The sequence below is a fragment of the Schistocerca gregaria genome, unplaced genomic scaffold, assembly GCF_023897955.1.
Source record: "Schistocerca gregaria isolate iqSchGreg1 unplaced genomic scaffold, iqSchGreg1.2 ptg000414l, whole genome shotgun sequence".
In the NCBI taxonomy this organism is placed as follows: Eukaryota; Metazoa; Arthropoda; class Insecta; order Orthoptera; family Acrididae; genus Schistocerca; species Schistocerca gregaria.
In genome coordinates, this window is record NW_026061847.1 from 1,714,247 (window position 1) to 1,738,603 (window position 24,357).

At 41.5% G+C, this 24,357-nt stretch overlaps 1 protein-coding gene across 1 annotated transcript in view; it reads right to left on the reverse strand.

Annotated features, from left to right (window-relative positions):
- The window catches only part of LOC126311353 (kanadaptin-like), a 233,239-nt gene that overhangs the window by 81,199 nt on the left and 127,683 nt on the right, over positions 1-24,357 (reverse strand). The window contains 1 exon segment of the mRNA XM_049992217.1: positions 14,667-14,797. Coding sequence (XP_049848174.1) covers positions 14,667-14,797 — 131 coding nt within the window.

Below are 24,357 nucleotides of genomic sequence, written 5' to 3' on the forward strand. Positions count from 1 at the left end.
CCCACAGTTATGGCTGGACGATTGAAGTTTCATCTGGTCGTAACAACCGACACCTAGAATTGGTGCCTATACTGCTCGTCTTTCACGCTGACTGACTGACTGACTGTACGGAACGGAAGTTGTGCTATATTTCTGGGTGTTGCCGAGGTTTTGTTCTGTCACACTCGAGTCCACATAGTGCAGGAAGGCGACCCAATTTTTCTGCCACTCCACGCATCTCCCACGTTAACTGACACCAGTCAATAATGTTCATTCTCTTTTCGAGAGGCTACCATGACTTATCAGTGCTGGCACCTCAAACTTAAACTTAAAAAAAAAAAGCTATAAGGAAAACCAACAGTTCATTTATCTTGATTATTATTTAACAAGGTCTAAAACAAAAAATTATTAGTGTTGAATATGAAATACATCTAGCACATTTACCCTTATATTGATAACCTGATTTAGAAGCACAGCTGTATTTCTTCTGGATAATCTTAATCGAAGTCGATTTCTTGGACTTCACGGACTAGATGTGAAGAATTTCTATGTTCCACTGATGTCTGTGATGAAGTATGTTGCAAGGTGCTCGGTGTGTCATCACTAGATCCGACACAGGTCTCACTATATGCAGCCTTTGTCCCTACTTCAGTCAACACTTTGGGGTGGGGACCTGATAATTTTTGCAGCACTTCCCCATACAATGAAGTCCTGATCTTATTGCTGTAATAGATTTAACATCTGTATTTTAATTCTATTACATAACCTGGTTTTTATGATGTTCATAGTATTAAAAGACCTCTCGACCTCAGCATTAGACCACGATAGAACTAGCCGAAAGAGTGCAACCTCAGCTAACTCTTGAAATGAATTGTCACCCGATGCATCCTTATAATTTCCCACTTCGTGCCAAAAATGCAATGTTTCTGAGGTTTCTTTCCAATTTATGGATGTCAAATTCTGCCACTGTTTTTGTGATTTTTTCAGCAGGAATCTTTAAATGAGTCATTTTATAACAGATTTTTAACCATCAGATGTTTATTTGTCCCATTAGTCATCTACCGGTTTTGATTACTAACCATCATCCAGAATGTAGGGTACAAAAGATTAATTAAAGTATCTCATATTCCTTTGAAGCTAAATAATATCGACATTATCCACTGAAATTGTACAAATACCTGACTTGAGATATGACTGTCAGTACTCCAAGACAAATTTTTCCTGCAAGATCTGGCCCGCACCCCTTTCATAGCTATGACCTAACAACAGAACTTTCCTCCTACTTTCTACCTTTTTTGAAACGGGTGGTTTCCTGGTGAAAGTCTGTTGTCTGCCTGAGCCTTCTCCTTAGTTAACTGAGGTAGCAAGGCAAATCTAGTGTTTGTACCAATGATGATACTGTCAGATACTGTTCTCATAGTCCCCCATTCGGATCTCCAGGCGGGGACTACTCAGGAGGACGTCGTTATCAGGAGAAAGAAAACTGGCGTTCTACGGATCGGAGCGTGGAATGTCAGATCCCTGAACCGGTCAGGTAGGTTAGAAAATTTAAAAAGGGAAATGGATAGGTTAAAGTTAGATATAGTGGGAATTAGTGAAGTTCGGTGGCAGGAAGAACAAGACTTTTGGTCAGGTGAATACAGGGTTATAAATACAAAATCAAATAGAGTTAATGCAGGAGTAGGTTTAATAATGAATAAAAAAATAGGAGTGCGGGTAAGCTACTACAAACAGAATAGTGAACGCATTATTGTGGCCAAGATAGACACAAAGCCAATGCCTACTACAGTAGTACAGGTTTATATGCAAACTAGCTCTGCAGATGATGAAGAAATTGATGAAATGTATGATGAGATAAAAGAAATTATTCAGGTAGTGAAGGGAGACGAAAATTTAATAGTCATGGGTGACTGGAACTCATCAGTAGGAAAAGGGAGAGAAGGAAACATAGTAGGTGATTATGGATTGGGGCTAAGAAATGAAAGAGGAAGCCGGCTGGCAGAATTTTGCACAGAGCATAACTTAATCATAGCTAACACTTGGTTCAAGAATCATAAAAGCAGGTTGTATACATGGAAGAATCCTGGAGATACTAAAAGGTATCAGATAGATTATATAATGGTAAGACAGAGATTTAGGAATCAGGTTTTAAATTGTAGGACATTTCCAGGGGCAGATGTGGACTCTGACCACAATCTATTGGTTATGACCTGTAGGTTAAAACTGAAGAAACTGCAAAAAGGTGGGAATTTAAGGACATGGGATCTGGATAAGCTGAAAGAACCAGAGGTTGTACAGAGTTTCAAGGAGAGCATAAGGGAACAATTGTCAGCAATGGGGGAAAGAAACACAGTAGAAGAAGAATGGGTAGCTCTGAGGGATGAAGTAGTGAAGGCAGCAGAGGATAAAGTAGGTAAAAAGACGAGGGCTGCTAGAAATCCTTGGGTAACAGAAGAAATATTGAATTTAATTGATGAAAGGAGAAAATATAAAAATGCAGTAAATGAAGCAGGCAAAAAGGAATACAAACGTCTCAAAAATGAGATCGACAGGAAGTGCAAAATGGCTAAGCAGGGATGGCTAGAGGACAAATGTAAGGATGTAGAGGCTTATCTCACTAGGGGTAAGATAGATACTGCCTACAGGATAATTAAAGAGACCTTTGGACAGAAGAGAACCACGTGTATGAATATCAAGAGCTCAGATGGCAACCCAGTTCTAAGCAAAGAAGGGAAGGCAGAAAGGTGGAAGGAGTATATAGAAGGTTCATACAAGGGCGATGTACTTGAGGACAATATTATGGAAATGGAAGAGGATGTAGATGAAGACGAAATGGGAGGTAAGATACTGCGTGAAGAGTTTGACAGAGCACTGAAAGACCTGAGTCGAAACAAGGCGCCCGGAGTAGACAACATTCCATTATAACTACTGACGGCCTTGGGAGAGCCAGTCCTGACAAAACTCTACCAGCTGGTGAGCAAGATGTATGAGACTGGTGAAACACCCTCAGACTTCAAGAAGAATATAATAATTCCAATGTATGAGACTGGTGAAACACCCTCAGACTTCAAGAAGAATATAATAATTCCAATCTCAAAGAAAGTACGTGCTGACAGATGTGAAAATTACCGAACTATTAGTTTAATAAGTCACAGCTGCAAAATACTAACACGAATTCTTTACAGACGAATGGAAAAACTGGTAGATGCGGACCTCGGGGAGGATCAGTTTGGATTCCGTAGAAATGTTGGAACACGTGAGGCAATACTGACCTTACGACTTATCTTAGAAGAAAGATTAAGGAAAGGCAAACCTACGTTTCTAGCATTTGTAGACTTGGAGAAAGCTTTTGACAATGTTGACTGGAATACTCTCTTTCCAATTCTAAAGTTGGCAGGGGTAAAATACAGGGAGCGAAAGGCTATTTACAATTTGTACAGAAACCAGATGGCAGTTATAAGATTCGAGGGACATGAAAGGGAAGCAGTGGTTGGGAAAGGAGTGAGACAGGGTTGTAGCCTCTCCCCGATGTTATTCAATCTGTATATTGAGCAAGCAGTAAAGGAAACAAAAGAAAAATTTGGAGTAGGTATTAAAATTCATGGAGAAGAAGCAAAAACTTTGAGGTTCGCTGATGACATTGTAATTCTGTCAGAGACGGCAAAGGACTTGGAAGAGCAGTTGAACAGAATGGACAGTGTCTTGAAAAGAGGATATAAGATGAACACCAACAAAAGCAAAACGAGGATAATGGAATGTAGTCAAATTAAATCGGGTGATGCTGAGGGAATTAGATTAGGAAATGAGACACTTAAAGTAGTAAAGGAGTTTTGCTATTTAGGAAGTAAAATAACTGATGATGGTCGAAGTAGAGAGGATATAAAATGTAGACTGGCAATGGCAAGGAAAGCGTTTCTGAAGAAGAGAAATTTGTTAACATCGAATATAGATTTATGTATCAGGAAGTCGTTTCTGAAAGTATTTGTTTGGAGTGTAGCCATGTATGGAAGTGAAACATGGACGATAACTAGTTTGGACAAGAAGAGAATAGATGCTTTCGAAATGTGGTGCTACAGAAGAATGCTGAAGATTAGATGGGTAGATCACGTAACTAATGAGGAGGTATTGAATAGGATTGGGGAGAAGAGAAGTTTGTGGCACAACTTGACTAGAAGAAGGGATCGGTTGGTAGGACATGTTTTGAGGCATCAAGGGATCACAAATTTAGCATTGGAGGGCAGCGTGGAGGGTAAAAATCGTAGAGGGAGACCAAGAGATGAATACACTAAGCAGATTCAGAAGGATGTAGGTTGCAGTAGGTACTGGGAGATGAAGAAGCTTGCACAGGATAGAGTAGCATGGAGAGCTGCATCAAACCAGTCTCAGCATTGAAGACAACAACAACAACAACTGTTCTCTTTCTGTGGCCCCTGTTCGTTGCTAACACTTCGCACCTGCCTTTATCCTTCTATCCTTCTCCCCCTTAACCTCATCAGTTACTCCCTAGCACTATCCAGTTCAGCCTTAAGAGGACGTCAAACGGGCCACTTGGAGAGGCACTACATGACATTTTAATTTCCACTGTCTATACTTTTACAAATAAATTCACAAAAGTTTGTCAGCATGGCCAGGAAGCATTCGGGATTCACACTCATAGCAGAGGAAGTTCAAAAACATAACAAAATAAATTTTTTTACATGTGAAATTTCATCATTTTTTCGCTTACTATTGGCTGCATTTGTTGCTATATGTACATGTTTCTTCACAGGTAATAGAGATTCTTTGATGAATTTTGCACAGCATACAAACCATACTTGCAGGTGTATTAAACTCTAGAATTTTTCAAATCTATTAAAAATTGTGGTAAAAATTGAGATAATTAACTACAAAATTTGATTTTTTTCTAAACATAAAGTTTAAAACGTAACAGCTCATCCATTTTTTCATAAATTAAATAGATTCTAGAGTTTCAGACACCTGTAAGTATGGTTTGTATGCTGTGCAAAATTCATCGTACAGTCTCTCTTACTTATGAAGAAAAGTGTACCTATAGCAACAAACGCAGCCAATAGTAAGCAAAAAGATGATGAAATTTCATATGCAAAAAAAATTAGTTTGTTATGTTTTTCAACTTCCGCTGCTAAGAGTGTGAATCCTGAACCCTTCCTAGTCATGCTGAAAAAGTTTTATGAATTTACTTGTAAAAGTATAGACAGTGGAAACTAAAATGCCCTGTGGTGCCTCTCCTGCTCCAAGTCGGCCCGTTTGACGTCCTACTCCCCTTAAAGGACCTTATCTTCCCTTCCTGTTCAGCTATTTTCCTAGCCCTTGAATATACTCTGCAATACCATGGAAGAGACTCACTTACCTCCCCAATTCCCTTGCCACCATATTCCCCTCAAAGTAACAATCTGTAACAACAGCTCGATAGAATCTCAGAACTAACTTTCCTACAGCAGCTCAAACATTTCTCACTTACGGTTGTTTACAATACTTTAAAAAAATTTATCTACACAATAACAGAAATATTCGATTCACTACAGATCACCAGAGTCAACATACACAGCATGCAACAGTGAGGCAATATAGTCTCTCTCTCTCTCTCTCTCTCTCTCTCTCTCTCTCTCTCTCTCTCTCTCTCTCTCTCTCTCGATTTGGCTATGCTAAACATATTCTCTAGTTTAAGCTATTGCTCAGGTTATCTAATGACAGCACTTTCGATTGAAAGCCACAGAGTCTGGCACAACTGCACAATTTTGTAAGAGTTATGGCCGTCATTAATGGCAGCATACAAAGACTGACTCTGATACAAAGCAGAGTGGGAAAACCAACTGTAAATTTCACGAATGAGGACATCCAGGTTTGTCTGAAGACATTCTGCTGCTGAAGAGACTGCTAGCTGCAAAGAATGACACAAACATTGTATCATTATGAGCTCAGGGCAGTCTTTGCACAAACTCCATTGTTAATGCCTGTCATAACAGTATCATTATCGACACTAATGCCCTTCAAATTCTTTACACTCAGCTGTTCCTCATACAATGTTTTCAGAAGACAAGTATAGATAATTCAGAGTCGCATGACTGTAGCTCAGAAAAAGCAAGGAATGTAGACCTTAACCTTCAATTCCTCTAACTAAAATACACTACTGCAATTCCTAAACTCTTGGTAATGCTGAGGTCATTTAATCAATCAGCAAGTATGCTGCACCCTCCATTCCCTAAGTCTTCCAACAGTAATGTCTCAAAATGAGGGTCTGAGACAAAGCGTCTAACAAATAAAATAAAAATAACGGCTGATGGAATTTTATTACTGGGAATAGACCAGCTGAAGTCCTGCACTCTGGACATAGGATGGAGTTACATTTACTTTTATTAAAAGTTCATATTAAAACTGCCAACAGTAGAACGTGTAAACAAGCTATGTTTACATACTGACGGGGCCGAAGGCATTTGACAATATTCAACAGTATACAGAAACGACGCATGTGGCTCGGTACTGTACAGTGATTGGCAAATGTATGTTATCGAAGAGTACATTCAGATGGAAAAGTCCATATAATTAATGTAGTTAAGTTCTGTTGAGAAGAAAAAAGTAGAAAGATTTTCTGTTACCATTAGAAAGAGCTCTGGAGAGAGCAGCAGCCACAGTGGAAAAGAGTGTAAGGACAGTGCATAATGTTGTGAACAATGTTATGAAAGCCAGACTGAGTGGTCAGAAAATTGTGAGATGAAGGAAGAAACGACTGAGGAAGAAAATGAAGTGCCTCGATGACCCTGATTCGAGATCAACATCGGAAGATTGTCACAACATTATGACATTAAAAGAGAAATACCCACTCTTCGAAAGCTTTACAATCGAATGAAGGAGGATACATACATTAATTTCATAGGAAAAAGAACCACTTCCTGGAAAATTTTAAAGGGTATGGGGTTTTGTTTCAAAAATGTAAATGTAGACCAACATTTCTGGTTGAGAGGCAGGGCACTGTAGCATAGCATGCACACTTTGTAAGAACTCTAACAGGAAATGAGAAAGGCATGAAGAAACTCCTCATATACACTGATGAAGCATGGGTGCATTTACACTCAGCTGTCAATAAATGATGGCAGCACAGTGACTTACCTGGTGTGTGGAAAAATGAAAGTTCTGGACAAAGAGCAATAGTGGTTCATCCAGGAGGAGAAATGGGGTGCACTGAGGATGCAGGGCTCATCTAAGATTCAAAATCAACATCAGAAGATTATTGCAACAAAATGAACAATGAAAATTACATAAAATGGTTGGAAGAGCACCAAATACCAAATACTCCAAGGTGGAAGTATTGTGGCATTAGACAATGCACACTACCACTATGTTCACAAAAATAAAGCGCCCAACACACCAGAGGTTGCCTGTCAACATTGGCCTACAGTGTGGTCACAGTGCTTCTGATCTCCTTCTTTGGAAGAGTCAAGGAGGTTAGGTTGGATTAGAATCCATTCTCTGTATAAAGTAAGTCAGATTTTAAGCTGTCACGATGGAGTGGATACCACAATACCTCTGTGCTTGGATATGAGTGCTGCATAGTGGTCTCTGTTATTAAAGAGACCACGAACAGATGTGAATGAGCTTTCCTGTCTTGTAAAATAAAAGCAGCAAGTACCGTACACTGTTTCCTCAGTTATCAGAATAATCAGTCACGTTTTATGAATATATAAGATAGTGGCAGAAACATGCTGTTACATACTCGAAGTAATTCATGGTGATCTTGAAAAGCAAGTTATACACACTCTGTTTCACTGTCTTTATTTAAAATTGTGCAGACATACGTCAATTAACCTTCAATGAGTGTAATCTAGCACACAAGTGAAAGACACGCGTAAAGTGTAGCATAACATACTCCAATAACCTACAGCACTCAAGAGTGGGAATACATACCGTACACCACATTTGCAAAACCATTTCACATTAACAGAATCACTACCCTACTGGCATAAAACTTCAGTAAGCAGTAATAATAATTTGTAGACAACTAGTAACAACCAACCAGAAAAAAGATCCAGTACAGCAGTTATACACATGTAAGATACGCCACCCATTTCACTTGAACAAATCATTTTTTGAGGTTATAATCTATGTCGAAAGTCCCCAATGAAGATTTTGCCTATTTGAATTTTGAATAAACCTGTGATTTCAGCCCACAGATTCTGAGCTATATCCTGATGATGATATTTTCATGCTCAGGATGCCACAAACTCCCTCTTTCTTGGACTAAACTTACCAGTTTCTCACACTCCATATTTCATGTGCGAGAACATTGGTTGATTCTATCAAAGAAAACAAACTTATTTGGCTTTCACCACTTATTGTCTGAAGTCTGCATGTTCAGGAGATACGATTGGCTATAGAGTGACGGCACACATAATGGCGTACTGATTTGAAATGATCAGCCGATTTCGGTCGCCGGTGGAATCCTCCGATATTGGAGCCACTGTGACTGCAGCCTAAAATGGCACTTGCAAACTAAACAGGCAATACGTGTCTATTTACGTGGGGTGTTTTGATAAATAGTTGTAGTAAGATGGCCGTAAAGATAGGGCCTGAAACTACATTTCATACTGTCAGTATAATTTGGGCAAAGGCTAAAGGCTATGTGGGAAGATAATCCACTGAATCTCTTGTGTGTGAAGCAATGGACAATATTCCCCTTTAGTGTAGATATAGTCAGTGTGGCTGGCTGAAAAGTTTTAGTAGGAAGAATTTGATAGGGACGTGAAGATGGATACAAGCCCTGAACATACAATCGTAAATTTACGATCACATGTTTTAGACACAGACTCAAATAGCAGTAATGAGGGTGTTACGACATAAGATTTTGGAACAAAGTAAAGTAATAATATTTCTTACAGGCTCATGGTTTAAAAATGTGTCTGTCAATATATCATTTGCATTCACAGTAATAACAACTTCCTAGCCTTTATTGACTAGGAATTTGTGCACTATGAATTGTGCGGATTATAATTCTGCCAAAGGAGAAGTTAAGCTATTCCCAGAGTGTTGTATGCTCTAATATCACGCGAGAATGCGGCCGGATAAATTAATCAAAACTCCAATATTTTCAAGGACAGACTCCAGTCATTGTCAAAGCATGAATTGTAAAATGCCTTAAAATGACAGTAACTGTTACTTGTTGAGATATGGGTGGTTTTTGATATTATCGGTCAGCATTTCCTCGAGTTATCCGTGGAAGATGGTTAACTGTTTGCTTATCCAGTGGATTATAAATGCAATTGTTCACCATAATGTCAAACAAAATAGTGTCACTCATAATGCCCGTTGACAGCGAAAAGTATGACAACTTACAGACAATCAAAATATCCACGGGTGTACTGCCGGTCCATAGTGTCCAACGGGCACAATATTTCGGCGATCAAACATGTCGCCATCATTAGGTGAACTGACGGACTGAGCTCCTGTGAACGGGCCGGCACGGAGATCCGTACACTATGGCTGCTCAGGGGGGACTGGGTTCGGTCGCGGCCACGGTTGGTTTAAATACCCTCCGCCCGTGGCACGCTCCCTCTGCCGTCCGCGCCCCGCGCCACGGTCGTGCGGTGGGACAGATTGCAACAGCGTCTGAGATGACGTCGGTGTGATGGCTCTGTCCGCCGTGGTCGTCACAACTATACGTTTGCTCGATTTACTCTTGATTAACCCAATCGCTGGTTCCCAAGTCTTGCTAAGATTATAGCCACAGTCACGGTTTATGAGGTCGTCATTGGTGCGAATGCGGTGAATCGGGAAAGTGTCTCTTGGCTAGTCAAGAAATAAAAATCTCGGGCACCAAGTCAGTGCGATGGAGTCCACCCAGTGATAGAGAAATTGAGAGCAGTCACAGATTTTCTGACTCCTCGGCACAGTTGTGATATTAGATGTTTTCTCGAAATGTACTCATACTACTGGCTTCTGCACTAAGGTATGTCTCATGCAAAAACTACTTAGGGTGACACCGAATTTTCCTGGAACAAGGTGCATGAAAGATCTTTCCTTGTCCTTAAAGAGGTGCCAACATCTTCTGCAGTCCTAACATTGTATGACAAGAATGCTGAGACAGAATTTCACACTGATGTTAGTGGTTGGATTGAAAATGTGGTTCTAGAGCAAATTCAGAATAGTGCTGAAAATGTGATGGCTTAAGCTTCCAGAGTACTCTGCAATTGGAAAAGAATGTCTTGCAGTTGTTTGCATCGTAACAAATTCAAGACTTATTTATTTAACAAATCATTCACTGCTGCTGTGGACCACAATTCTCTATAATGGTTGACTGACCTGAAAGATCTTTCACACTGACTGGCGACAAGGGCCTGAGACTTCAGAGGACTATTATCACAGTGGTATAATAAAGTGGACACAAACACATAAATGCCAACTGTCTTACAAGGAATCCTTTGGTGGAACACAGCAGTATGGATGCAATCTCAGTAACTGCGGCATTAAACAACATTACTACTGAACAGGGACACACGCGAGACAGATATTTTTCAACGTCTCTAGTTCAATCAATTACAAGTAAAATAAGAGCCCCATCCTTTAAATGGCTATCGGTTCATAAAATAAAATAAAATTTTCTAATGTAAGTAAGTTTACTTCAGCTAACATGAAGTATTTCTATTATGTTCCAACACCTTGTCACCTGGCATTTGTGAAGACTCTAGACAGGATCTGACACAGGTACCTCTACTGATCTGTTAGACACTATGTGAGCCAATGAAAGGAACGCCAGTGACGGAAGCACTTTCCACCATTTACATCTGGGGCATGTGCTGCCAATTCCACCTGCAGCAGGCCCATTCCACTGAACTGGATTCAACCTCTTGGGGATGTTCTCTTACTTGACAAATGGGAAATTAATGGGCAACAGCCTTTACTGACTACAGCACCTGCTATGCTGCCAGCAAAGCTGTGTCAACTGTTGAAGCTCCAGAAATTGCAATGTTCCTTCTAGAAAACAACACCTGGATGAACTGAGTACCCCATGTGAAGAATCATTGAAAAGTTTGCTGGTCAAGACTAGTATCAGAGAGAATTTTATGTTGCGATGTCAACCACAGGATGACAATTGCCTATCAAGAAGACAACAGTGCCGAGATGTCACGCATATGCATGCACATTCTCCATATGAAGCTCTACTACAGTCCCGAGGTGTAGACTGACAATGAAGACTTCTTGTTCAAGGACACTGAAGTCCCAGTAGACGATCATGGAGCTTCGAGAGGACGGTCTACCTTCAATGCTCAACATAGATAAGAGGATGTGACAACATGACCAGAATGTGAGAATCTGCCAGTGTTGCCATACAGAGGACCAATGTCTACATCTAGATCTAATATACTGTAGCCAGTCCAATGTGAACTTCTGGAACAGCAGGTCATCATTTGTTCAGAAGAGGGAGCAATGCCACAAGCTATGCTGAATTGTAGTAAGGAGTAGTAGCTATTATCACTGGCTGGCATGCTGTGAGTCACAATTTCAAACCTCACCACCAGCAGTTATGTTTGTATACACAGGAATATTGTGCGTTTGTATGAATAGCAACACCCTTCATCCAGGAATTCAGTTCTGTTGTACTGCATACTGGTGTTCAGTGGTAAGTCTTGTACTCTACTTGACAACCCTGCGTTTGGATTTGAACTTGATTCTGGTTACTATATCAATATACTGTTTTGTATTTTACCTCTTAGATTTTTTAAACTTTGCTTAAAAATTTGATTTCAGTCACCAGTATTCTACTTTTGTGTTTCTTAGTTAATGCCCAAGATTTGCTTTCATGTGCTAGAACAGACGCATTCGTGTGAAGTTCTGTCTCAGCATTCTTGTCATATAATGCTAGGACTACAGATCTTAGCACTCTTTAAGGACAAGGAAAGATTTTTCTTGCACCTCGTTCTAGGAAAATCCAGTGTCACCCTAAGCAGTTTCTGCAAGACATAGCTTGGTGCAGAAGCCAGTAGTATAAGCACATTTTGAGAAAGTTTCATCAGCTATGTATCCTGGCTTGTCTTGTCACCCAGTGTTTTGTGCATTGTGCCACATACCATTTGAAGCTTGTTTAATTTATAACTGATGTTGATATTTTCATAGCTAATATCACAGTGTTACAGCTGAAAATGTGATCCCGTTCCATGGGTGGTTCATCTTGTTCTATTTTGAAGTGTACTAGAAATTTACCTTTGAAGGTTATTACTTTTTTTCCCCTGACTTTTTGAATGATAGTTGTTACATATTTGATTTTCATGGTGTATCATGAACTTGAGGTCATTTTCTGTCTTCTGAATAATTATTTGGTCATCAGCAAAGAGCAGTTTATTTATAAGCATAAATATATGGTCATTAATAGATTCTATTGACAAAAAAACACAAATGGTTATCTTTTGCAGGGATTAGTACATCTGGTACGGTGCAATGCTCCAGTCAATACAGTGGACTTCCTTCTGTACAAATTACCTGAACACCATTATTATTACATAGAGTATCATACATGAGCATATGAAGAAGTATATGATTATTCATTGGAGAGCAATGTTCCAGCCTGTCAAATTATTCTAAATGCACTGTCCTTGGTGAATGTTGACTTAACAATATAAGAAAAAGATAGATCACACACTGAGTTGCAGACAGTTACAACACAAAAACTGTTAAACATTTAGCTTTTGGCCATAGCCATCTTCGGAAAAGGAAACACACACACACACACACACACACACACACACACACACACACACACACACACACACACACATATTCATTTACACAAGCAAGCACACCTCATGACCGCCATCTTGGACCGGAACACAACTGTCCAATAGAACGGAAGCAGCAGTCTGGAGAGAGTTGGGAAGGGGAAGGGGAAGGGACAGCATGGTAGAAGAGCACTGTGTGGTTAAACATGCAGGGCTTGCCACTAAGTCGAGCACCAGGATAGTGATACCAATATAAAAAGCTGTGCAATGATTGTAGCAGAGCTGGAAATGGCTGCTTCCACATGTGGTCCAGCCTATCGGTTTTCATAAGCCTGTCACAGGATATGAATAGGAAATGCTGTGTGGGTAGACTGGACAGGTCTTGCACCTGGGTCTTCCACAGGGAGATGATCTACATGGGAAGTGGTCGGTGTTGGGATCGGGATTGGGAGTGGCGTAGGGATGGACGATGATGTTGTGGAGGTTGGGCAACAGAACACCACTTTAGGAGCAGTGGGGAGGATCTTGGTTAGGATGTCCCTCATTTCAGGGCAGGACAATAAGTAATCGAAGCTCTGGCGACGAAGGGGCTGGTTCTTGAGGAAGTTTGGAAGATGGGGGGTGTGAGGAGAAATGGCACAGGAAATCTGTACTCCACAGTTTGCAGAAACTGATGGTTCACACGGTCTAATTTCTCCTTGTGGAAACAGCATATTAGAGCATCAGCAACATCAGAACATTTCATATTCCAGTAAATTCATTGCTATAAACCTGCTTTACTACGTCTCAAAACTAGCTAACCTTGTTATTGGTCTCTCTCTCTCTCTCTCTCTCTCACACACACACACACACACACACACACACACACACACACACACACACACACACACACACAAGCACGTACACACAACAACAACAACAACAACAACTCAAAGGCATGGTTGCTCCATAGTGCCAAAAATAATAAGTGTAAAAACAGAAGGCAGGAAGAAATGGAAATGGACTTCATCACCACATTTCAATATTTTTATCAAGACAACAGGCAATATATATAGCTGCGATACACCTTCAGAAAGTGAAATGAATACTTCACATAGCAATTCCATTTCATTCAACAGAGGACAAATTATTAAGAGAAAAGAGTGAAAGTGGCTTTAGAAGACACAACAAAGAAATGAAATCACAACAGAAACAGTGAATACATTAGGTAAAAGATGGAAGGAAGAAAGAAGTGAATAAAGTCTGTGGGAAAAAAACTATACTACTAGAACTGAAAAAAGTCTTTATGTTTCTGATAAATGTCACTAGACACTATAACAATATTATGAAAAGGAAAGTGGTTACTCACAATATAGTGGAGATGCTGAACTCACACAGACATAACTCGCACACACGAGTGTAGTCTCAGGCAATTAAAACCACACTGCGAGCACCAGCACTAGTGCATGATGGGAGTGGTGCCTGGGTGAGGGTAAGGAGGAGGCTGGGGTGGGGAGGGGGAGAATTAGTAGGGTAGGGGTGGTGGACAGTGAAGTGTTGCAGGTTAGACAGAGGGCTGGAAAGAGGTAGAGGTAGTGGAAAACGTAGAAAGGTGGTGGTGAGTTACATTTGCATGAGTGTGTGTATGTGTGTATATCCTCTATTTTTGACAATGGCCAACTGGATGAAAGCTTCATTTGTAATAGTCTTTTTCTTGTGCCTATCTGCAACTCATGTCTCTGCTATATGGTGAGTAGCAACTTTCCTTTTCATAATATTGTTACATTCCATCTTATATTTTCCAATGCTTGATTTTTACTATACTCTATAAGTTATTCAATATGACGATGAAGATGAACATATTACTTAAATGTTGATTTTGCACATGATACATGTTACAAAATACAATATTCCTACTGTAACGATATTATCACGTTTGTGGGGGGAAAAACCAAAAGCCAGAAAAATTAATTTTTGTTTTTTTACCGTGAGTAGCTTGGCGTAACATTCCGAAGGGATCCAAAACACGACAAGCTTCGAGAGCACACTGCACCACAATCTCTTTCTTTTTACCCTTCACAAGAGCCTCAGCAATCATTCCGTTCCCAATTGGAAGTCTGAAGAACAGTGAAAACTATTAGATAAAGCACAAATACTAAATACAGGCATAAACACAATCAGGACTTAACAACAGTCACAGTAAAAAGAAAGTTACAAACAGCTATACAAGATTTTCAAAACAAATGTTCCAAATTGTCTGTAAAGGAAAGTTTACAGTCTATGAATATGTTACCAGTTTTAACTTATGACAATGATAAAACTGTTCGAAAAATAAATGACAGCAAAATGCCGGTAGTTACTGGTAGAGGTGTGGGAGATATGATAAAAAGGAAACAACCTGGTTCAGAATTATGAATTATTTAGGAATGAAGGAGACGATTCACTGAAAAACAGAAGCACTGCGTCATTGATAGTTACACAAACTAAAGGTAGAGAGCTTCACTAGCTTTTGGAATGGACTTCCTTTTTCAAATCTGTAGAAAAAGCATGTACACAAACATACGCACATACTCACAGCAAACGTCTGTCTTCCTACAGTGTGCTCAATCGATCGAAAGCTATCTAAGCTGTGCACCTTTCATTCGGGTATCCATCAATGACATAGCGCTTCTGTTTTTCGGTTAGTTGTCTCCCTTATTCCTAAATAAAAGGAAACATCCTTTTATTTGGGGGCAGGGGAGCTAGGCAATACCAGAAAAATGCAGCAGTAATGTGTGGGCAAGTGGAACTGTAAACAACAATGGAAAGAAGATTACAGGAGGGGGACTTTGTGCACAAGGGGGATGGAGATGGGGGAGATGGTGATAGTGATAAAGTAGCTTGTCTCTTTCTTCTCTGTCATCTTATTATTTTTAGGGTTATAGATTCAAGTAGAATGATATTTGGGCAAATCAGAGAGAGTATAAAATGGAGAGCGGCAATGGCAAGAAAAGCTTTTCTGAAGACAAGAAATATGTTAACATCGAGTATACATTAAGTGTCAGGAAATTTTTTCTCATAGTATTTGTATGGAGTATAGCCATATTTGGAAGTGAAACATGGACAGCAAACATTTTAGACAAGAAGAGAATAGGAGCTTTTGAAATGTGGTGCTACAAAAGGATGCCGAAGATTAGATGGGTCGATCACATAACTGAATACAACTGGGGAGCAACAAAATCTGCGGCACAACCTGACTAGATGAAGGGATCAGTTGGTATGACATATTCTGAGACATCAAGGATTCACCAATTTAGCACTAGAGGGAAGTGGGATGGGGTAAACATCATAGAGAGAGACCGAGACACGAATACAGTACTCAGAGTCTGAACGTAGGAGGTTGTACTAGTTACTCAGAGAGAAAGGGACTTACACAGGGTAGAGTAACAAGGAGAGCTGCATATAGGCCACTGCCACCGACGCCAACTGAGCTGTCACAATCTCAGTATGTCACATCCGGACTCAGCTCGCATTTCACCTCAATATGTCACACATTGCTCTAGTCTTCCACAGTGACAATCATTGCCTCGGACCTTAGCTAGCTGTGAGGGAGCAACAGTCATTGTATATAGCTGTGATACAGACATGGACAAGATTCGAGAATTAGTACATGTTATTTGATTGCTGTTAACCATAGAACTTCAGACTGGACATCACTGAAGTTAAGTACTCCATTGGTTCCTGAATAAAGTGTATTTTAACCATGTGTGCTTTTTGTGTTGTGGTGAGGGGAAACCGGCCACCCACCTATCATACCACCCTCTTCTCATCTGGCCAGGAACCACAAAACATTAAATGAGGGCACAGCCGCAACAAAACTGACAACTGGAAAAACGTGAACAGCAATTTACCTCACTACAGCAGCAAATAGCAGTGTTGTCTATCAGAAACTAGAAACCTTCGGCAATTGCATCATTTCCATTACTTACAGATGGCGATGACGACTGGGAAATGTACCTATGTCACTTCACAGCATAAAACCTTTCAGGTTAAACCATAAAATTATTGTTAACTTTACAAGCGCTGCCAGGTATTAGAGTCATGGGTTCAAAGACAACAGCAAACGTGATCCAGGTCTTTTATTAAATATGTGAATTGACGGTGGAGGGAGGAGGGGAGGAGGAAGGGGGGGAGGAAAGGAAAGGGACTGTTGACGTAAGCTGCATCAAGACATTATGTGGAATCAGTGGTGACGAGTGAAAATATAACTGATGGGCAATGAATCCACCTTCTTCAGTGCGTATGAAAAAATATGCTCGACCTCCTGCGAGAATATTTGCAAGCGAGTGCGGAGGACATGGAGAGGTACTACAGATATGTGGTGGTAGATGAGGGTGAGGGTTGGCTAAGAGGCGCGCTAAGATAGTCTACGCAGTTGCACCAAACGTCGTGTTCCAGGTGGACAGTGGTTAATGCAACTGCTTAGTAAGAAGAATATCCTGGGTTCAAATACCAGTCCACCACACATTTCCACTCATCAATGTTGATTCCACGTAATGTCCCAATATAGCTGACATCAATAATCAAATCCATTCCCTTTCCTTACCTTTCTCCCCCCTCCAACTTCAATTTACATATAATTTATCACAAGTGAGGATTCTGTGTGGTGTTTGCTATTTCAGACATGTCTAAAAGAACAGACATCATGTATTCACATAACTTTTTGCTAATTTTTGGCAATGAGGGCCCTCCGAAGGTCACTGCCTGAGATAACAGACAACTCAGTTTTCAAAATTCTGTAAGCAGCAAGGGGTACAACACCTTCTAGTGGCACCAGTCCACTTCTAATGTAATGGAGAGGTGGGAGGGTCAGTGCGCACTTTCAAGGAGAAAATGGGGAAAATAACGAAATCCTCTCCACCAAGAATTGTGGACCTTGCCGTTGGTGGGGAGGCTTGCGTGCATCAGCAATACAGATAGCCATACGGTTGGTGCAACCACAACGGAGGGGTATCTGTTGAGAGGCCACACAAATGTATGGTTCCTGAAGAGTGGCAGCAGCCTTTCCATAGTTGCAGGGCCAACAGTCTGGATGATTGACTGACTTGGCCTTGTAACACTAACCAAAACAGCCTCGCTGTGCTTATACTGTGAACGGCTGAAAGCAAGTGGAAACTACAGCCGTTAGCTTTACTATATGGTTAAATGATGATGATGTCCTCTCGGGTGAAATATCCCACGGGTAAACTAGTCCTCCATTCGGATCTCCGAGCGGGGACTACTCAGGTGGACATTGCAATCAGGAGAAAGAAAACTGGCGTTCAGTGGATCGGAGTGTGGAATGTCAGATCCCTCAATCGGGCATGTAGGTTAGAAAATTTAAAAAGGGAAGTGGATGGGTTAAAGTTAGATATAATGGGAATTAGTGAAGTTCAGTGGCAGGAGGACCAAGACTTCTGCTCAGGTGAATACAGGGTTATAAATACAAAATCAAATAGGTGTAATGCTGGAGTAGGTTTAATATTGAATAGGAAAATAGGAATGCGGGTAAGCTACTACAAACCGCAGAGTGAACGCATTATTGTGGCCAAGATAGATACGAAGCCCACGCCTACCACAGCAGTACAAGTTTATTTGCCAACTAGCTCCGCAGATGACGAAGAGATTGATGAAAATTTAATAGTCATGGGTGACTGGAACTCGATAGTAGGAAAAGGAAGAGGAGGAAACACAGTTGGTGAACATGGAATGGGAGTACGGAATGAAAGAGGAAGCCACCTGGTAGAATTTTGCACAGAGCATAACTTAATTATAGCTAACACTTGGTTCAAGAATCATAAACCAGGTTTTAAATTGTAAGACATTTCCAGGGGCAGATGTGGACTCTGACCACAATCTATTGGTTATGACCTGTAGATTAAAACTGAAGAAACTGCAAAAAGGTGGGAATTTGAGGAGATGGGACCTGGATAAACTGAAAGAACAACTGGTTGAGAGTTTCAGGGAGAGCACTAGGGAACGATTGACAAGAATGGGGGAAAGAAAAACAGTAGAAGAAGAATGGGTAGATTTGAGAGATGAAATAGTGAAGGTAGCAGAGGATCAAGTAGGTCAAAAGACGAAGCTAATAGAAATCCTTGGGTAACAGAAGAGATACTAAATTTAATTGATGAAAGGCGAAAATGCAAAAATGTGGTAAATGAAGCAGGCAAAAAGGAATACAAACGTCTCAAAAATGAGATTGACAGGAAGTGCAAAATGGCTAAGCAGGGATGGCTAGAGAACACATATAAGGATGTAGAGGAGTATCTCACTAGGGGTAAGATAGATACTGCCTACAGGAAAATTAAAGAGAACTTTGGAGAAAAGAGAGCCACTTGCATGAATATCAAGAGCTCAGATGGAAACCCAGTTCTAAGCAAAGAGGGGAAAACAGAAAGGTGGAAGGAGTATATAGAGGGTCTATACAAGGGTGATGTTCTTGAGGGCAATATTATAGAAATGGAAGCGAATGCAGATGAATATGAAATAGGAGATATCATACTGCGTGAAGAGTTTGACAGAGCACTGTAAGACCTAAGTCAAAACAAGGCCCCGGGATAGACAACATTCCATTAGAACTACTGATAGCCTTGGGAGAACCAGGCCTAACAAAACGTTAGTGAGCAAGATGTACGAGACAGGCGAAATACCCTCAGACTTCAAGAAGAATATAATAATTCCAATCCCAAAGAAAGCAGGTGTTGACAGATGTGAAAATTACTGAACTATCAGTTTAAAAGCACGGCTGCAAAATACTAACGCGAATTCTTTACAGACGAATGGAAAAACTGGTAGAAGTTGACCTCGGGGAAGATCAGTTTGGTTTTCGTAGAAATGTTGGAACACGTGAGGCAATACTGACCCTACAACTTACATTAGAAAATAGATTACAGAAAGGCAAACCTACATTTCTAGCACTGGTAGACTTAGAGAAAGCTTTTGACAACGCTGACTGCAATAATTTTTTTTCAAATTATGAAGGTGGCAGGGGTAAAATACAGGGAGTGAAAGACTAGTTACAATTTGTACAGAAACCAGATGGCAGTTATAAGAGTTGAGGGGCATGGAAGGGGAGCAGTGGTTGGGAAGGGAGTGAGACAGGGTTGTAGCCTCTCCCTGGTGTTATTCAATCTGTATATTGAGCAAGCAGTAAAGGAAACAGAAGAAAAATTAGGAATAGGAATTAAAATTCATGGAGAAGAAGTAAAAACTTTGAGGTTTGCCGATGACATTGTAAATCTGTCAGAGACAGCACAGGATCTGGAAGAGCAGTTGAACAGATTGGACAGTGTTTTGAAAGGTGGATATAAGATAAACATTGACAAAAGAAAAACGAGGATAATGGAATGTAGTCGAATTAAATCAGGTGATGCTGCGGGAATTAGATTAGGAAATTAGATGCTTATAGTAGTAAATGTGTTTTGTTATTTGGGAAGCAAAATAACTGATGATGGTAGAAGTAGAGAGGATACAAAATGTAGACTGGCAATGGCAAGAAAAGCGTTTCTGAAGAAGAGAAATTTGTTAACATCAAGTATAGATTAAAGTGTCAGGAAGTCGTTTCTGATAGTATTTGTATGGAGTGTAGCCACGTATGGAAGTGAAACGTGGACAATAAATAGTTTAGACAAGAAGAGAATAGAAGCCTTTGAAATGTGGAGCTACAGAAGAATGCTGAAGATTAGATGGGTAAATCACATAACTAATAAGGAGGTATTGAATAGAATTGGGGAGAAGAGGAGTTTGTGGCACGACTTGACTAGAAGAAGGGATCAGTTGATAGGGCATATTCTGAGGCATCAAGGGATCACCAATTTAGTATTGGAGGGCAGTGTGGAGGGTAAAAATTGTAGAGGGAGACCAAGAGATGAATTCACTAAACAGATTCAGAAGGATATAGGTTGCAGTAGGTACTGGGAGATGAAGAAGTTTGGACAAGATAGAGGCCGGCTGGGGTGGCCGAGCGGTTCTAGGCGCTACAGTCTGGAACCGCGCGACCGCTATGGCCACAGGTTAGAATCCTGCCTCGGGCATGGGTGTGTGTGATGTCCTTAGGTTAGTTAGGTTTAAGTAGTTCTAGGGGACTGATGACCTTATAAGTTAAGTCCCATAGTGCTCAGAGCCATTTGAACCATTTTTTTTGACAGGATAGAGTAGGCTGGAGAGCTGCATCAAACCAGCCTCTGGACCGAAGACAACAACAACGACAACAACAACAACGAAATCCACACCATCAGTAGATGCCCTTACATTGTACAAAACCACATTGATGGCAGGGAAGAGATCACCCGAGATGCTTCCAGCAGGCAACCTCCGACTCTCCTCACTCTGCTGTCACTGCTGGACTGCCACTGAGCCTAGGCTACCATCTGCAACCGGTGCCAGGCAGGCACTGTGGCATCGGCTCAATTGTTCAGGCTCTGTCTGACCTGTGTTCTGGCCTCGATCTGCAAATCACGAGGCAACCTGTTATATAAGATCACTGCTAAGAGCAACATGCTAGTCACACCAGGGGTCACCTCTGGAAATTCCAGACATACCGTATAACCTGTGGCTCCAGCTGGATACGAAGCAGCTGCGATCCGATGCTCTGTCATCTCTCACCGGCAGTGGACCCCCACAACTAGTGAATACTAACTGGGCTCTATCATTCACAACTCTATCTGTTTCAAAAGCAGCTGACCGGCATTCCACAAAAGACCCCATCATATCTGACACGATCTGGTCGATCAGTGTGATGATGTAGATGTGCAGAACCTCTCAGATCTGTCACTTCCCTCCCCACATCTGAGATCGGCGTGGAACAAATGAGGCCAATTTCATATGTCATCCTGGTTGAACAGGAGGGGGTGGGGGTGGAGATGCTGTAGCCAACTTCAACAAAACCTAATATCTAATTATAGGAACTTTTCTTCTAGTTTTAACTAATACTACCTCCTATAGGAGTACGTGATCCATTTTTAAATGCCAAGCACTTTAGTTGCACTTAAGGAGAAATATACAGTCTCTCCTTGCACAGAATAAATATACAGTGAAAAATCCCAAAATGTTTGCCCCCAATAAGTAGAGACTACAATATGATGAAGTGGTATTACCATTAAAAACCTAAATAGGACCAATGAGTGAGGTGATGTAGCAGTTATTGCAATTAACTCATATTTGGGAGCCAGATTCAGTGCAGATTTTGCTGGTTTCCTAAATGAACTTAGGCAAATGATATCATGGTTTCTTCCATCAGTCACCCTTTCCCCATTGACACATTGCTCAATAACTAATAACGATGAGGTCAACAATACGTTACAGGACTTGTAGCAACCAAATAATACACAAAGCCGATCCAAGTCACATAACTATGACTTTATTCACAACAACTGAACATTGGGACTCCACAAGATGCAAAACGCTGGTGTGTGTGATATAGACTAGAAATAGAACAAGAGATTCAATCAGCAATGGTCTGCACATACGTAGGCACGGGCCGTCGGTAGACGGAGTGGAAGAGACCGATCCGTGAGCACGACTTCTACTGGTGTCCTCTAGTGGCCAGCTCGCACCGATACAGTTGGCGAGAGATACGGGCAGCAACCCACACTCGGTGCACTCGCACTCATGTGCACTGGTAGCAGGATACGGCACACCTCTCCCTCACGAGAAACGGGTGCCCAGTGGATGGAGGAGATGTCGGTGGCCTGGCGAGACACACGTTCGTCAGATCAACAGCGGTGGCAGCCCTTGACAGTGGAGAGAGCGAGACGGTGTGCTAGGCAGGCACCAGAGCAGAGGGCCATAAAGTGCAGAGACGCTGTCACGCACGGTGCCGGTGGGCCCGCATCGCACCTGGTGACAGCGCCGGAGAGGAGGGTGCTGGCGCCATCTCTGAATCGTCATTGTCGGCAGGCAGGTCCCAGTGTGGACAAGATGGAGCTGGAACTCCGTTGTGCTCCTCGTGAAGAAGGCAGTCGATGGAACAGGTGCTCCTCCACAGTCGGCAACAAATGGCTCGTGGCACAAGACAGTGGGGCGGACTGCGGTGACAGAGGCCACACTCGTGAGCGAGTAGCTTCTGGCAGAGAGGGGAGGCACGACACACCGAAGTGGTGCGCTACCGGCCTGTCAGCCGTACGGATATCAGAAAGGCAGTGGTGGACAATGGTGGCTGGTATCCACTCGGGCCAGCAACCGAACCCTCGTGCCCACACCGGCAATCCGGCACAGAGTGGCCAGACGAACCCGAGCGTGACAGGTGGGATGCAGACCGTAGAAGGTGGAGGAACATAAGTGGCTGTCGGCCAGGCTCTGCTCCCTCACAGATGAGAAGTGACAGGTGGTCAGCAAACGGAGAAGGGCGTCCTCCAGGAAGGAACCCACAACAAAATTTTTCATTTGAGACTCCAACGTTTGCACTAGTCATTCTACATAACTCTTTGACTGAGGGTGGAATCGCGGAGCCATATTGTGATGAACGACATGATGGAAACAAAACAATTGAAAGGTGTGAGAAATGAAATGGGTCCCATTTTGGAAACTAAGGTGTAAGGCAACCCTTCAACACAGAATCCCTGAAAAGTTTATGAATTGTCCTCGACTGATTTTGATGCACACCTGAGAAAGTAAGAAAAGGAGGAAAATGCGTCCACAACCAAGAGCCAATAGGAATTGTAGATGGGACATGCAAAGTCTACATGAACGCATTCACATAGCTGGTGTGGAGCAGGTCTAGGGCATGGAGATGACCCAAAAGCTACCTTTTTGCAGTCAAACTGTTCACAAACACAATAAAATAGACAACCCTGCCATAAATCTTTGGCCAAAAAACATGTCTCCTAGCTAACAGTTCTTCTTTAAGTGTTCAACCCTGAGGTTGGTTTGCAGCAGAGCGCCATTCCTCTCTTCTGTCTGCCTTCCTCTTCATTACCACGTATATCTTACATCCAACGTCATTCACGATCTGTTGCATGTATGATATCCATGGTTGCCCCTGCCAATAGCTCCTTCTGCTATTGTTCCAATGATGACGTGTCGTAGGATGTGCCCTACAAGTTTGTCTCTTCTTGTTTGCATGTGCCTCCACAGAGATCTGGTTTCCTGTACTCTTCTAAGCACCTCTTCGTTTGTTACTTTGTCTCTCTAGCTGATCTTCATCATCCTTCTATAGCACCACATCTCCAGGCCTCTAGCCGTTTTCTCTCTTCTTTTCCTATCATCCAAGTTTCATGCCCGTATAGGGCCACACTCCAAACGAAATCTTTCATGATACGTTTCCTTATTTTCAGACTGATGTTGTTGCTGGTGAGTAAGTTCCTTCTCCGGTTAATGCAATTTTGGCCTTTTGTATTGTGGTCACAATTTCTTTCCGGCTTCTACCATCTCTTGTGATTTTGCTTCCCAGGTAATTAAATTCGTCTATCACTTCCAGGTCCTCTCTTCCAATTCTCATTCTCAAAGGTTCATATTCTGCTCCTGTACTGCATACCATCACTTCAGTCTTTTTCTTGTTTATTCTCATTCCATACTGAGAGCATAGAACTTTTTCCATTGTTTTGAGGATTTCCTCTAGATCTTCTTTTGTCTCCGTGACTATAGCAATATCATCTGCATAACATAGCATATCTATCTTCTGTCCATTAATTTTGATCCCCACCTCAGTAGTTTCTTG